The sequence below is a fragment of the Panulirus ornatus genome, chromosome 7 (genome assembly GCF_036320965.1).
Source record: "Panulirus ornatus isolate Po-2019 chromosome 7, ASM3632096v1, whole genome shotgun sequence".
Taxonomy (NCBI): domain Eukaryota; kingdom Metazoa; phylum Arthropoda; class Malacostraca; order Decapoda; family Palinuridae; genus Panulirus; species Panulirus ornatus.
The window spans coordinates 39,245,599-39,259,985 of NC_092230.1; the positions used below are offsets into that span (position 1 = coordinate 39,245,599).

The window sequence follows — 14,387 nt, forward strand, 5'->3', positions numbered from 1 at the left end:
CAGGTGGTACAGAACCCAACCCAGGTGGTGCACACCACACAACCCAGGTGGTGCACACACCCCAACCCAGGTGGTGCACACCACACAACCCAGGTGGTACAGAACCCAACCCAGGTGGTGCACACAACCCAACCCAGGTGGTGCACACAACCCAACCCAGGTGGTGCACACACCCCAACCCAGGTGGTACACACACCTCAACCCAGGTGGTGCACACCACACAACCCAGGTGGTACACACACCTCAACCCAGGTGGTGCACACACCTCAACCCAGGTGGTACACACACCTCAACCCAGGTGGTACACACACCTCAACCCAGGTGGTGCACACCACACAACCCAGGTGGTACACACACCCCAACCCAGGTGGTGCACACCACACAACCCAGGTGGTACAGAACCCAACCCAGGTGGTACACACACCTCAACCCAGGTGGTACACACACCTCAACCCAGGTGGTGCACACCACACAACCCAGGTGGTACAGAACCCAACCCAGGTGGTGCACACAACCCAACCCAGGTGGTGTGTGTGTGTGTGTGTGTACATACAATATTCACGGTATATACATGTGAATAATGTTATATATATATATATATATATATATATATATATATATATATATATATATATATACACAAAGCCGATATACATAACATACGCTCAAATTCATTCGCCAGTATTACAAATGTTGCTAATATTTCTATTCATATTACCACTTACCTGATGAAATTGCGCCGTGATCGCTAACCCGCATCACATTTTAATAACGCCCCGTATTAAATGCTGATTTTACAATATAAACGCAACGTCCATTTTCTTTGAAACATTTAAAATACGGTATGGATGGGGATGGGGGGGGGGGGGGTCGCATTATCCCTGTGGTAGAATAGTGCTATATACCACAACGTTGCTAGAGAGGGTTTTCCAGTGCAAAGGCATATAGATATGAACCTTAAACGCTCGTTTGTTCTTATTTTAGACAAGATACTGTCTTAAGTGTACTTAGGTGCACTTAAATGCGTTAGTGAAACAGCTGGTAGGGCATTAAGTAAGCCCCAGCTGTAAGGAAAGGGGAAAAAAAATTAACTCGTAAGTATATGACTGCTATACTGCTATACTCGTATATTTGGTATGTGCGTTGAGTATATCGGCCCCCGGGGGAGTATACTGGGTGGGGAGAGCGATATGACCCAAGGGGTGGTTAGGGGGAGGGTATGTGAGAGAAATGTGTGGAAGTATTAGAGAGAGAGAGAGAGAGAGAGAGAGAGAGAGAGAGAGAGAGAGAGAGAGAGAGAGACAGAGAAACTCTTACAGATTTATAAGAGAAAATAGGATAGGGGGAGAGATAGACAAATTGGTGGAGAAATAGAGGAAATAGGTGATAAGATGAGAATGTCCCTCTAGAAAAATGGGTAATCTCAAACCCGAATGGTTAGTCACTTGTTTACCAAATGGCGTCCTAGCTACGTCTCTTCGTTGTATATCAACTGACTGTTATATTTCTCTTGTGTCTCCCCTGATGATGTGATTATGACACGAAAGTGCACCTGGGAACTTTTATGTTTTCCACATGGTTATATATATATATATATATATATATATATATATCCTCTTGGTCAATCTTTAGAGGATATATATATATATATATATATATATATATATATATATATATATATATATATATATATATATTATATAGTGTTACTTTCACATGGTAATTATATGGATAATTTCACTGGAGATGAAAGAATTATATTCTTCTGAACTTTCTTAAATTCGTTTGTGAAAGAAATTTAAGTTCAGTGAGTCTGATAGTTTCAAAGGGAAAGATATAAGGAAATTACACCTTACCTAAGGGATTTAGGCCAAAAGTTTCTCTCTCTCTCTCTCTCTCTCTCTCTCTCTCTCTCTCTCTCTCTCTCTCTCTCTCTCTCTCTCTATCTCCCGGGTCTCAGCCCCAGTGTTGACTATATGGGTGATGATCCAGTATGTTTTCATTGTCTGATAACCCTTGTAAACGTTCCTCCTTCTTCTTCCTCTTCATATTTACTCTTTCTTTCTCGTTTTCTTCGTTTTCCAATCTGTTCAGTTTCAGTTGTTCCACCCCGTCATCCAACCAGTTCCGTTCCACCTGTTTCTTCTTCTCCCATCCTGTTCCTTTCCACCTGTTCCTCCTCCTCCATCCTGTTCCTTTCCACCTCTTCCTCCTCATTCCCCCTCACCCTGTTCCGTTCCACCCATTCCTTCTCCTTCCCTTCACCCTGTTCCTCTCCACCTGTTCCTTCTCCTTCCCTTCACCCTGTTCCTCTCCACCTGTTCCTTCTCCTTCCCCTCACCCTGTTTCTTTCCACCTGTTCCTTCTCCTTCCCTCACCCTGTTTCTTTCCACCTGTTCCTTCTCCTTCCTTTCACCCTGTTCTTTTCCACCTGTTTCTCCTCCTTTCCCCCCTCACCCTGTTCCGTTCCATCCTTCCCCTTCCTTAAAACACTGGACCGACACACAGCATAAACCCCAATAATAACGAACGGAGACACACGAGAGAAAAATATACGAGAGAACCAGGGAACAATGGAACCCCCCCTCCCCCTCCACACACACAAACAAGGTATAGACGCGGGAAAAGAAGAGGCATTAAAAAAAAAAATGGCGGAGACACAGAGAGAGAGAGAGAGAGAGAGAGAGAGAGAGAGAGAGAGAGAGAGAGAGAGAGTCCACCACTACATCATCATCCTGCAGCCGTCTTAACAAACTGCTTGTCCATGGCCTCAGCAACCGCAACAAAATGCGGAGAAAACACGCAAGAATAACCCGAGTAATGTCTTCCACAACACTCCACTGCTGTACACACACACACACACACACACACACACACACACACACACACACGTACATATACATACACACACACACATATATATATATATATATTCATATGTGCTGCCTTCATCCATTCCCGTCGCTACCCCGCCACACACACACACATATATATATATATATATATATATATATATATATATATATATATATATATATATATATATATATATATATATCGTCTAAATTGCGTAAGAGCGTATCATAAAACAGAGAAATATAATACATAAATATAATCTACAGTATACAATCAGATCAGGTTTATCATTAACGATGTAAAAAAATAATTCCCATAAATGAAATTTAAATGATTCTAATTTGGTTAACTTTTGGCCGACTCGCTCTTATTTTTATTTATTTTGATGGTGGGATGATGATGGGGTAAGGGGGTGGGGGGGGAGTGGGGAGGGTGTCAGTGCATCCGGAAAATGGCATAGAAAATGGTACATGGTCATGTGACTCCACAAAGTTTATGAACGTAGCTGGGGGAAAAGAAGAAAGATGGTATAAACGAAGGGGAAAAAAAAAAAACGTTTAAGAGACAGAAATATATACAAAAGCAACAGCTCAACCTTTACCACTTCCCCTCCCTCCCTCCCACCCACCCACCCCTTTCCAAAAACCCACCCACCTACCCCCTTCCCCCACCCTCTCTCAAAAAATATATAATATATTTATATTCGAGGGTGAATTTGTATGAATCGATTCCCAGATGTATATAATCATAGTCATATTTAGTTTAACCCCGCGTGTTTTTATAATCGAATGATTATAGAGAGAATGTCTATAATTTACTCGTAATTATGGAGTTTGAAGGTTGGGTGCTGAGGTGAGCAAGACAACTTTACCTGGGTCGTACACTGCTGGATATCTTGACCTACTCATCTTCTTCCTCATCAGCCTCATCTTCCTTATCTTCTTTTTCATCATCATCATCATCTTCCTCATCATCTAGTACTTCTTCATCATCATCTTCCTCATCATCTAGTACTTCTTCTTCCTCATCTTCTTCTTCATCATCTAGTACTTCTTCTTCCTCATCATCATCTTCCTCATCTTCATCATCTACTTCTTCATTTTCTTCTACATCCTCTTCATCATCAACATCATCTCTTCTCTTCCTCGTCCTTAAGCAGCCAATTATCCAGTGAGGAGACATATTCCCTTTAACATTTCCAATTATATTCACAAGTTGTCTGATTCACATCCCACAAATCAGATTCTCATGTAGATAACCAGGTAGATAGGTAGATAGATAGATAGGAAGATCGATTTATATATATAATCACCCCTAAATACATTGCATACGAGTCAAGTTATTCATTTATTACCCATAATTATCCAATCATCTCGTCACGACGCGAAGTCACTTCACACTGTTAACCCTTGTCTCTCTTTCTCCCCCTCCTCCTTCTTCCCCGCCTGCAGTTCAACTTCGTCGGGAAGCTGCTGGGTCCCAAGGGCAACTCCCTCAAGCGCCTTCAGGAGGAGACGATGACCAAGATGGCCATCCTCGGCAAGGGCTCCTTCAGGGACAAGGCCAAGGAAGAGGAGCTGAGGAAGAACCCTGACCCAAAGTACGGCCACCTGCAGGAGGACCTGCATGTGGAGGTGACAGCCCACGCCCCTCCTGCCGAGGCCTACGCCAGGATCGCCTACGCCCTGACGGAGATAAGGAGATACCTGGTGCCGGTGAGTGGCGAAGGAGGAGGTAGGAGCGGTGTTGGTCTGGAGCAGTAGGGGTTGGGTTGGGTGTGTGTCAGGGGTTGTTTGTCTATAAGGGGGTGGGGTTGTTATGAGGTAGGTTTCATGGGTTGTCTGTGTGTGTATGGGGGTGGGTTGCTATGAGGTAGGTTTCAAGGGTTGTGTATGTGTGTGTGTGTATGGGGGAGGGAGTGTTGTGACTTGGTTTGAGGGGTTGTCTGTGTGTGTATTAGGTTGTGACTAGGTTTCAGGGGTTGGTTGTCTGAAAGGGAGTTTGTGAGATAGGTTTTAGGGGTTGTCTGTCTGTCTCTAAGAGGGTTGTGATTAGGATTCAGGGGTTGTTTGTCTTTGAGGGGGTTTGTGAGGTAGGTTTCAGGGGCTGTCTGTCTGTAAGGGGGGTTGTAGGGTAGGTTTCAGGGGTTGACTGTCTGTCTGCGAGTGGAGTTTGTGAGTTAGGCTTCAGAGGTTGACTGTCTGTGTGTGGGGGTTGAGATAGGCTTCAGGGGTTGTCTGTCTGTAAGAGGTTGGTGAAGATAAATACAAGAATCCAGACCATTTTATTTTTTTTTTTTATGTGATGGATAAGATGATTTCATGATTGGGATTGTGTGTTTAGTCGATGAATGTAGATTGGATAATCTAATGACTACCAATCAATGGTGATATATATATATTATTATTATTATTATAATGCTTTGTCGCTGTCTCCCGCGTTAGCGAGGTAGCGCAAGGAATCAGACGAAAGAATGGCCCAACCCACCCACATACACGTATATACATACACGCCTACATACGCACATATACATACCTATACATTTCAATATATATATATATATATATATATATATATATATATATATATATATATATATATATATATATATATATAAGCCTTAAAGAACGTTGGACTGACAGAAGATAAACTAGACAGACAGACAGCTTGGAAAAACTTTTGAGACAGTGATTGGAATACAGAGGAGACGTCTGACTCAAAACTTTTGACAAGCAGAAAACACAAAGTATATATATACATATATGTTTATATATATTCTTTTAACCAGACCTTCGTCCCTGTTTGTGACGCTGTGGGAGGAAACACCACGCCTTCGTCCCTTACTGTTTACGAAACCGGTTTTTTTTCCTTTTTTTTACCGTTTGCTTAAGGTCAAAAGTGTTCTATTATTATTTTCGCCTGTATCCTGTCATGAAGATATTACAGTCCCCCTACAGCCTGTAGTAGTAAAAGCATACTTACAGCCTGTAATGTGAAGTAAAAGTATCTTACTTTTGTTACGCGAGGTAAAAGTATTGCATTTCCCCTGTAACATGTAGTAACATGTATTTCTTCTCGCCTGTAACCCGTTACCAAAGTATCACTATACGCCCGTAACCTGAGGTTTTAAAAGTATCAATACTTTGGCTCGTGGCCCCTTAGTAAGAATATAAGCAGCGCCTCTAACCCATCTACCAAAAGTATTCACTTTACAAAAGTATTCACTTTAACCTCCCCCTTTTCCCCCCTCCCCCCACCCCCTTTCTGTAGGGGAGGGGGGGGGGACATTCTGATCCCCCCCTCTGTGTCATACTGGGGGGAAAAAAAATTTAATAAATTTTTCAAAAACTCTTAAGACCGATGTCATACGTTTCCTTCGATGGATTACCGACCATGAGGACATGCGTGTCGCTCTGTGAGTCTTTCTGGCTTTCTAAAAGGAAAACTATTTTATTAAATTTGATTATTATAATAATAATGATAATGATAATAATAAAGAACATTAATGAAAATTATGGTAAAAATGATAGTAAAGTAAAAATGATAATGATAATAATGTCCCCCATCTGTTCCTGCCACATATTTACCTTCCCATATATATATATATATATATATATATATATATATATATATATATATATATATATATATATATATATATAAAGACTCATAAGTCCCTTTGTCTCATTTAGTACAAAATTCACCTTTTTTTTCGTCTGTCCAAAATACTGCATGTTTCTTGAAGATAAAAATCTCTCCAAATCTTTGTTATTTCTTTTCTTTCCTCTTTATCTCGCCGTGTCTGGCTGTTTCTCTCTCTCTCTCTCTCTCTCTCTCTCTCTCTCTCTCTCTCTCTCTCTCTCTCTCTCTCTCTCCCAGGCCTATAATCCTGGGTCGTCACGGCCTCTGGTCCCATCCCAACCCTTCCCCCCCTGGAAGATGTCCCGGGCTTACCTTAATGTGGGCCACCGCCTGAGCCTTATTGTCCCATCACGTCCCACGACAGGAGGTCGCAGCCGCGCCAATGGAGGGGTATTATTACTCCATCATGTCCCGGGATGCGTCCCAGAGACACGGTGTTGGTATCATTATGTCCCACGACGAGTCCCGTACGTCCCAGCGGCATGTTATCGTATCCCGAGATGGGGTCCCAGAGACACTACATTGCCGTCCCTACAGCAAGTCCCCCCCCCCCCCCAAGCGGGTCCCAACCCTGCAAGGGATACTGTATTGTCCCATCATGTCCCGGGATGCATTCCAGCTGTCATAGAGAGACACTGCATTGTCCCATTACGTCCCCGGACGGGTCCCAGGCATGCCAGAGATACGGCATATAATGCGCGTAATGAATTACTGGGGTGAGTTATTGCCTGGGGTATGGCTAAATGGCTCGTGTAATTAAGGGAGAGCTGGGAGGGAGAGAGAGAGAGAGAGAGAGAGAGAGAGAGAGAGAGAGAGAGAGAGAGAGAGAGAGAGGGGGGGGGGGGGGGGGAATACGTCCTACATGGGAAAGCCGGATAACAGAATAACCTGATGGTCCATGACGAGGTGGTTAGGTTTGGTGCTGAAGGATAGTACAGCAGAAGGCTCCTCCACCACCACCATCCACCACTATAGATGGAGACAGGATAGTACAGTAGAAGGCTCCTCCCTCCCCACCACCATCCACCACTATAGATGGAGACAGGATAGTACAGTAGAAGGCTCCTCCCTCCCCACCACCACCCACCACTATAGATGGAGACAGGACAGTACAGCAGAAGGCCCCTCCCTCACCACCACCACGCACCACTATAGATGGGGACAGGATAGTACAGCAGAAGGCTCCTGCCCCACCACCCACCCACCTCTCCCTCCGGCACATCAGTCGATTGGAAAATAATTATGAGGCGAGAGTATCAAGCTTGGGGGTATACTAGCCTGGAAATTCTATGGGAAAGCATAAACGGAAAACGAATCATTTGAGCTCCTGGTTACTCATGGTGATGGATGCTCTGCTTTTAGTCCTTTAAATAAATATACTTTGTAATGCTTACTTATCATAATGCCTTTTTGAACATGGCTCGTACACTAATATAATAAAAATTAAAGTAATTGTTCATCCGGGATTTAGAATGACATATTAACGTACCTTTTTAACCAACCAGACACTTTCGGCCAACATACTTCTGTCTAACGTGAAGGATTCGTGTGTGTGTGTGTGTGTGTGTGTGTGTGTGTGTGTGTTAGTGATCTTATTACATGATTTGAAGTCTTGTTTTACATATTGTTCAGTGTCTGCGTTTTCCTGAGATAGAATCACGGAATTAGTTTCGTCGCTCTGCTTTGTATTCGTTCCAGGGTTTTTAACTTCGTCTTTGATCAAGTCGAGCGACCAGAACTGGGGAAAGTATGGGAAATGTAAGGGGAGAGGAAAGGGGTAGGGGAAAGTGCGTGAGGGGAGTGAGAGAGGGAGAGAGAGTGAATGAGTTGGGAGAAGGGAGAGGAAAGGAGAATAAGTGAGGAGAGAGAGAGAGAGAGAGAGAGAGAGAGAGAGAGAGAGAGAGAGAGAGAGAGAGAATATGGCAGAACTACACGAGAACTACACGAGAAGTAACCCTCTTACTTCCCCTCACCTTCCCTTCCCCTCACCTCCTCTTCCGTTCTCCCTCTATCTACCCTCTTCACTCTCCCTGAACCCCTCAAAATCCTCCCCCCCCCCCCCCAGGGCAGTATCCAATATTAAACCCTCTTTTGATATTCACACAACACAGGGGCGAGCGCGCGCGCTCGTGGATACCCTCTACTTCAGTCGCTCTCGCGGATATACCCCCGCCTTATTAGCATATATAGAATATTCAAATATTTGTCCTCTTTATTAACTTCTATATTCTACCAGAGACCTTTTGGTGAACTTTGAAGTATTCGGGTAGTCGGGTCCTTATTACGTTCAATATCATACCCATGGCTTTTGTATTAACACTGAAATATTCAAATATTTGTATTACAATATCCGAATATTTCTGCTATTCATTGACATTATCTTCTTTTTCAGTATTGAGATATTCAGATATTACTACTATGCATGATGTCTCTGTTTCTAATCACATTCTAAATATCAAAATACTATTTTTTTTTTCATTTCTAAATTCTCCTTTTACTTTTGTAGAATAACAATATTGACATATTTCTATTTCAATGAAAATAGTGTTTATTTTCGTAAGATACGTGGCATTTGGTGACTGAGGGTTGGTTGTTTAGGGCCTATAACAACAACCAGGGTTATTAAGACCGTCAACATCATGTTATAATCAACAAACCACCCCACCCCCCCCAAAAAAAATAAAAATAAACAAATAAATCTAAACATTTTCTTTAGGTATTCGAATTATTTTGAAGTGGACATTCTGCGTATAATTGTTAACGTATGATTATTTACCTATTGTTATCGTATAACTCCAAGGGCAGTATACTCTACGGATCCCTGCAGCTTCGAGGCTGCGCTACTATCAGTAGTTGGGAAAGGATAGACGCTTGATGTTGATTTCGTGCATGACACCGTACACTGATTACCAGCCAATTCACTCGCGGCGTAACTACATGCGTGCGGAGTCCGGTAACACCAACTTGTATATATTATATACTAAAATCGAGATTGAAACAATTTGTGATAATTGATTTATGTAAACAAGAAAAAGCAGTCAACCCTCCCGACTTCTTCCTAAATCCAAAATAGCGTAAAAAATTTGCAGAATCTTTTGTTAAGAGGAGGGTGATAACCAGCTCCAGCGAGGGATGAGCAGCAAGTACGTTAGTGGGCCATAAAACCCCCCATCACCTTACGCGGGATACCCACATTTTCCTCTCATTTACAGCCTTCGTTTTCTATGGTTCATGAATTTCTAATCTGACCGTAAAAATATACCGATCTCTCTCTCTCTCTCTCTCTCTCTCTCTCTCTCTCTCTCTCTCTCTCTCTCTCTCTCTCTATCTATCTATCTATCTATCTATCTATCCTCAATAATAGTGTAATTTCCTTTTGAACATTTTTGAATTTTTTTTTTTTTTGCCAAAGGACATAGCAGCTTAGTATATCCAATAATCAAATCTAACCCGAAATATATATATATATATATATATATATATATATATATATATATATATATATATATATTATAAAGTAAATTTTATAAGTTCTGAAGATCACATAAGAATATTATAAGTCATAAAGTTGTATTACTTGTAATTTTAAAGTAATGGCCAACATTTATGTAAGTCGAGACTTTGCTGGTGTCCCCCCTTTAAACTCAGGGACGTAAAAAAAAAAAAAAAAATATCAAAACTTTTTACTTTGGTCCCAAGGTCTCGTCAGGTGGAGACCATTCCTGGAAAAGTATATTGGAGAAGATGGATTACCTTTGAAAAAAAAAATATCTTTAATTCACTTCTTACTTTAAACTCTGAAGACAAAATGTATTTTTATTATTCCAGTCGAAGATACTCTGCGTGAAAATGTATATATTCTTCTCTAACCATTGTAAATAATTAAGTATTATACGTTATCTGTTTGGTTCGTTGGTTCGAAAAACCTGTGAACCACTGAGTTAACGGTTCGAACAACCTGTGAACCACAGATTCAACGGTTCGAATAGCTTTTGAACCCTCGAGTGAGCGGTTCGAACTTTCTGTGAACCACCAACTCAACGTTTTGAACCATCGACTCGGCTGTTCAGGTTCCAAATGACAAACCCCGCGTCGCGGGTTCGAACCCCTGCTACCCGTTATGATAATGCAAGCTTAAGAAAGGAAATGATCCTCAATTTCTTGCTATAGTCAAAGCAATGATGAGATTTAATCACATTTCATACATGTGGCATAGAAAAATATTAACATTTAGACTCTATGAATACTTAAGAAGTCGCGCCATGGCGCTGAAGGGTTCGTACCGTCGCGCTCAAGGGTTCGTACCGTCGTGTTCAAGGGTTCGTACCGTCGTGCTCAAGGGTCGTAGCGTCGCGCTCAAGGGTCGTACCGTCGTGTTCAAGGGTTCGTACCGTCGTGTTCAGTTCCCCTACGATCATGTTCAACATTGCTAACAAATCTATACCCAACGAAATGAACTATATTCCAAATTTTATGAACATAATCTATAAATTAAAAGCTAAATTTTATACAGTTCTTATTAAAGAGATTATCACCTGTATATACCGTACATATAGACCTTCACCTGTATATACCTTACATATATAGACCATCACCTGTATATTATATCTTGCATATAGAGACCAACACCTGTATATACAATATATATAGAGAGATTAAAGCTTGTATGTATATATATATATATATATATATATATATATATATATATATATATATATTATATATATATATATATACACCTCTTCCAGACCTTGGCAAGAGAGGCGTAACCAGCAGGGGAAAAAGAGAGAGAGAGAGAGAGATAGGGTGGGGGGTAGGGTAGCATGGAGGAAGGGTTAGACAATTACCGGCGTCTCTCCACCGTGTAATAATAGGACTTCCGGTTTAATGTATTTCTCCAAACGCCGTCTCAATTTAATGCCACTCCAGACCTCGGGGGAATGAGTCTTTAGCCCGGCGTCATTTGGCACTACAGTCACTGCTAGATTAAAATGCAGCGTAATGGAGGTAGATGTATTCTAAATTGCGAGGATTTATTTTCTAATAGAATCTACGGTTATTAGGATAATTGGGATAATAAATTCGGTTAATATTTACTAACGTCTTTTGGGGACAAAAATGGTAGGGTTAACTTTTGAAAAACTGGAAATGCCTTTTAAAAAAATTCGATTTAAGCAAATTTTTCGATCGATTTGGATATGTACTTACAAATACCGAGGTAGGAATGATACATATTCATTTTCGATTTACATTCCAGGACCTCGGGAATGTATATGATAGTACAGAGCATAGGATGTGGGGGGGGGGGGGGTTATAAAGAGTGTAGTAAGTGAAGGTGTATAGTGGAATTTCTCTCTCTCTCTCTCTCTCTCTCTCTCTCTCTCTCTCTGGTGGTCCCACACCATCATCTCTCCAGGTCCATTGTGACCATTATCTGTCTCTCTACAACCTATTATCTCCCACAAGCCTCTATGTCTTCCCATTATCTCTCAAAGCCCTACTATTTGTCTCCTAGTTACCCTTCAGAGACCATTATCTCTCCCCGTTATCTCTCACTGGCCAAAATGCGTGTGTAATGCGCTCTGTATATTGCCATTCTTGGAGATCTTGTCGATCAATCACTAGACTTGTATAAGCTTTATGTATATATCTCTCGTAAAGCTTGTAGCTTGAAATGCACAGCTTTGACAAGAACAAGCAGTACTTGCTCTCGCAAGACCTAAGTAAGCTTCAAAAAGCTTGTTGTAGGCTTGAACAAGACCTAAGTAAGCTTCAGAAAGCTTGTTGTAGGCTTGTACAAGACCTAAGTAAGCTTCAGAAAGCTTGTTGTAGGCTTTACAAGTCCTTATGCAGAGCATTTCACAGACTTGAAGACCTTACATATATATATATATATATATATATATATATATATATATATATATATATATATATATATATATATATATATATATTCATCTCTACAGCTTGTGAATAACTTGTAGACCGTGTAGAATGAAGGGTTAAGCTTGTAACACACACACACACACAGCTCTTGTAGATCAGGTACACAAGGGCTTGTAATATATATACGTACAGAAGTGGGGAGAGGGGATGGACAGAGGCTTGTAGACTTGTCATCTAATACATAAATTAAACCAAAAAAAAAAGTAAAAGGCAACACATGATGTTTAAATCGTTTTGCTAGTTTCATATATTAATCTGTTCCTATATGATCTACGTCTTATTATACATTACTCGTATATCATTTCTAGATCTCATTTCCTATACTAATCGTATATAACTTGCGAGGCTTCATTGCTATACAAATCTATTCCTATATGATGTCCAGGTCTCAAATCGTATATATTCATATATTCCAATATCATTTTACGCACAAATTAACTTCCCATATGCTTTCATTTTTTTCTTCACAAATATACTCACATTATAAAGTCTTTATAAGCAAGATTTTTTATTATATATATATATATATATATATATATATATATATATATATATATATATATATATATATATATATATATATATATATATATATATATATATATATTATTGGGAAAGGATATATGAATTCATCAAATAACCGGTCACAAATTGACATCGATGTTGGACGATGTTAATTTAAATTGTTCATTTGTGAGGTGGTGTAGCCTCTGATTAAAACTAACCCCCCCCCCCCCCCCCACTTGTAGATACTGGATTAATATTAATCACGAAAATGAAGTGATATTGACGAAGTTGTCAAATGGGAAATAAAAAAAAAAAAAATTGGTTCCTGTGCTCACAATGATTATAATTGATATACAATAATTTGGCAGTGATCTAATAAAGTACATTTTTAATATTACCATTGATTATTTGAGGTAAAGGAAAATTTTAGCCATTTATTATTAATTTTGATGAATCTGTGAATTTAGAATACTAACATAAAATACTAAAGAAAAAAAAGAATATGTAAGAAAAATTAACAAAAAATCGAAGGTAAACTTTTGTATGAACCATTTTTTTTTTTTTTTCGTGTGTTATAGGACAGTAATTTTCACTTAATGATCTTTAGCTGTTAATAGTGATAATACATACATGCATACATTCATAAATACATACATACATACATACATATATACATGGTGTGTTTTGTCGAATCTGATAACTAAAAACATTTATTTCATTGTTATAGGAATTTCTACTTTATTGTGTAAAATACAGTTACTGAATTAATGTAATTATTGTATAATAATAGTAAGGTTTACCTCAATTAATATGACATGAATATTTACTGGATGTAAAATTAATAAAACATTTCAAAACACTGTATGACCAGGTTCACTATATATATATATATATATATATATATATATATATATATATATATATATATATATATATATATATATATATCACGGCTGATGAATGTACTATACTAGCACCCTATTAGACTCGATTTGATGTCCATTATGAGGTATATATGTCCATTAAGTGTTAATTTCGACCCATTAGGCTTTGATTATCTATGTATAAGTCTTTGGCCAGCGATGCATTATGCTCCTTTCCACCATACCATTATTATTGCTACCCTGTTACATTTCACCAACCCATTAGCCTCTTTGTTTCCCTAACCATCCCCAACCATCATATTAGGATCACAGCATCGTCTCCTCATTAACCCATTAGTACCCACCAATCCATTAAGTTCTCTCTCGTAAGGTTTCCCAGCCAGTCCTTCCCATTAGAACCACCACGGCATCAGCATCTCTGTATTGACCCATTAGTCTCTCCATCGGCCTATTTAGTCTCTCCATTAATGTCCCATTAGTCCTCATGGAACCGGTTCAGCTATCTCTCTCTCTCTCTCTCTCTCTCTCTCTCTCTCTCTCTCTCTCTCTCTC

At 39.8% G+C, this 14,387-nt stretch overlaps 1 protein-coding gene across 3 annotated transcripts in view; it reads left to right on the forward strand.

Moving 5' to 3' along the window:
• Positions 1–14,387, forward strand: part of LOC139749543 (KH domain-containing RNA-binding protein qki.L-like) — a 450,440-nt gene that overhangs the window by 386,236 nt on the left and 49,817 nt on the right. For all 3 annotated transcript variants that reach the window (XM_071663530.1, XM_071663532.1, XM_071663531.1), the window contains one exon: positions 4,308–4,571. In XM_071663530.1, coding sequence (XP_071519631.1) covers positions 4,308–4,571 — 264 coding nt within the window. The remainder of the gene's footprint in view (positions 1–4,307; positions 4,572–14,387) is intronic.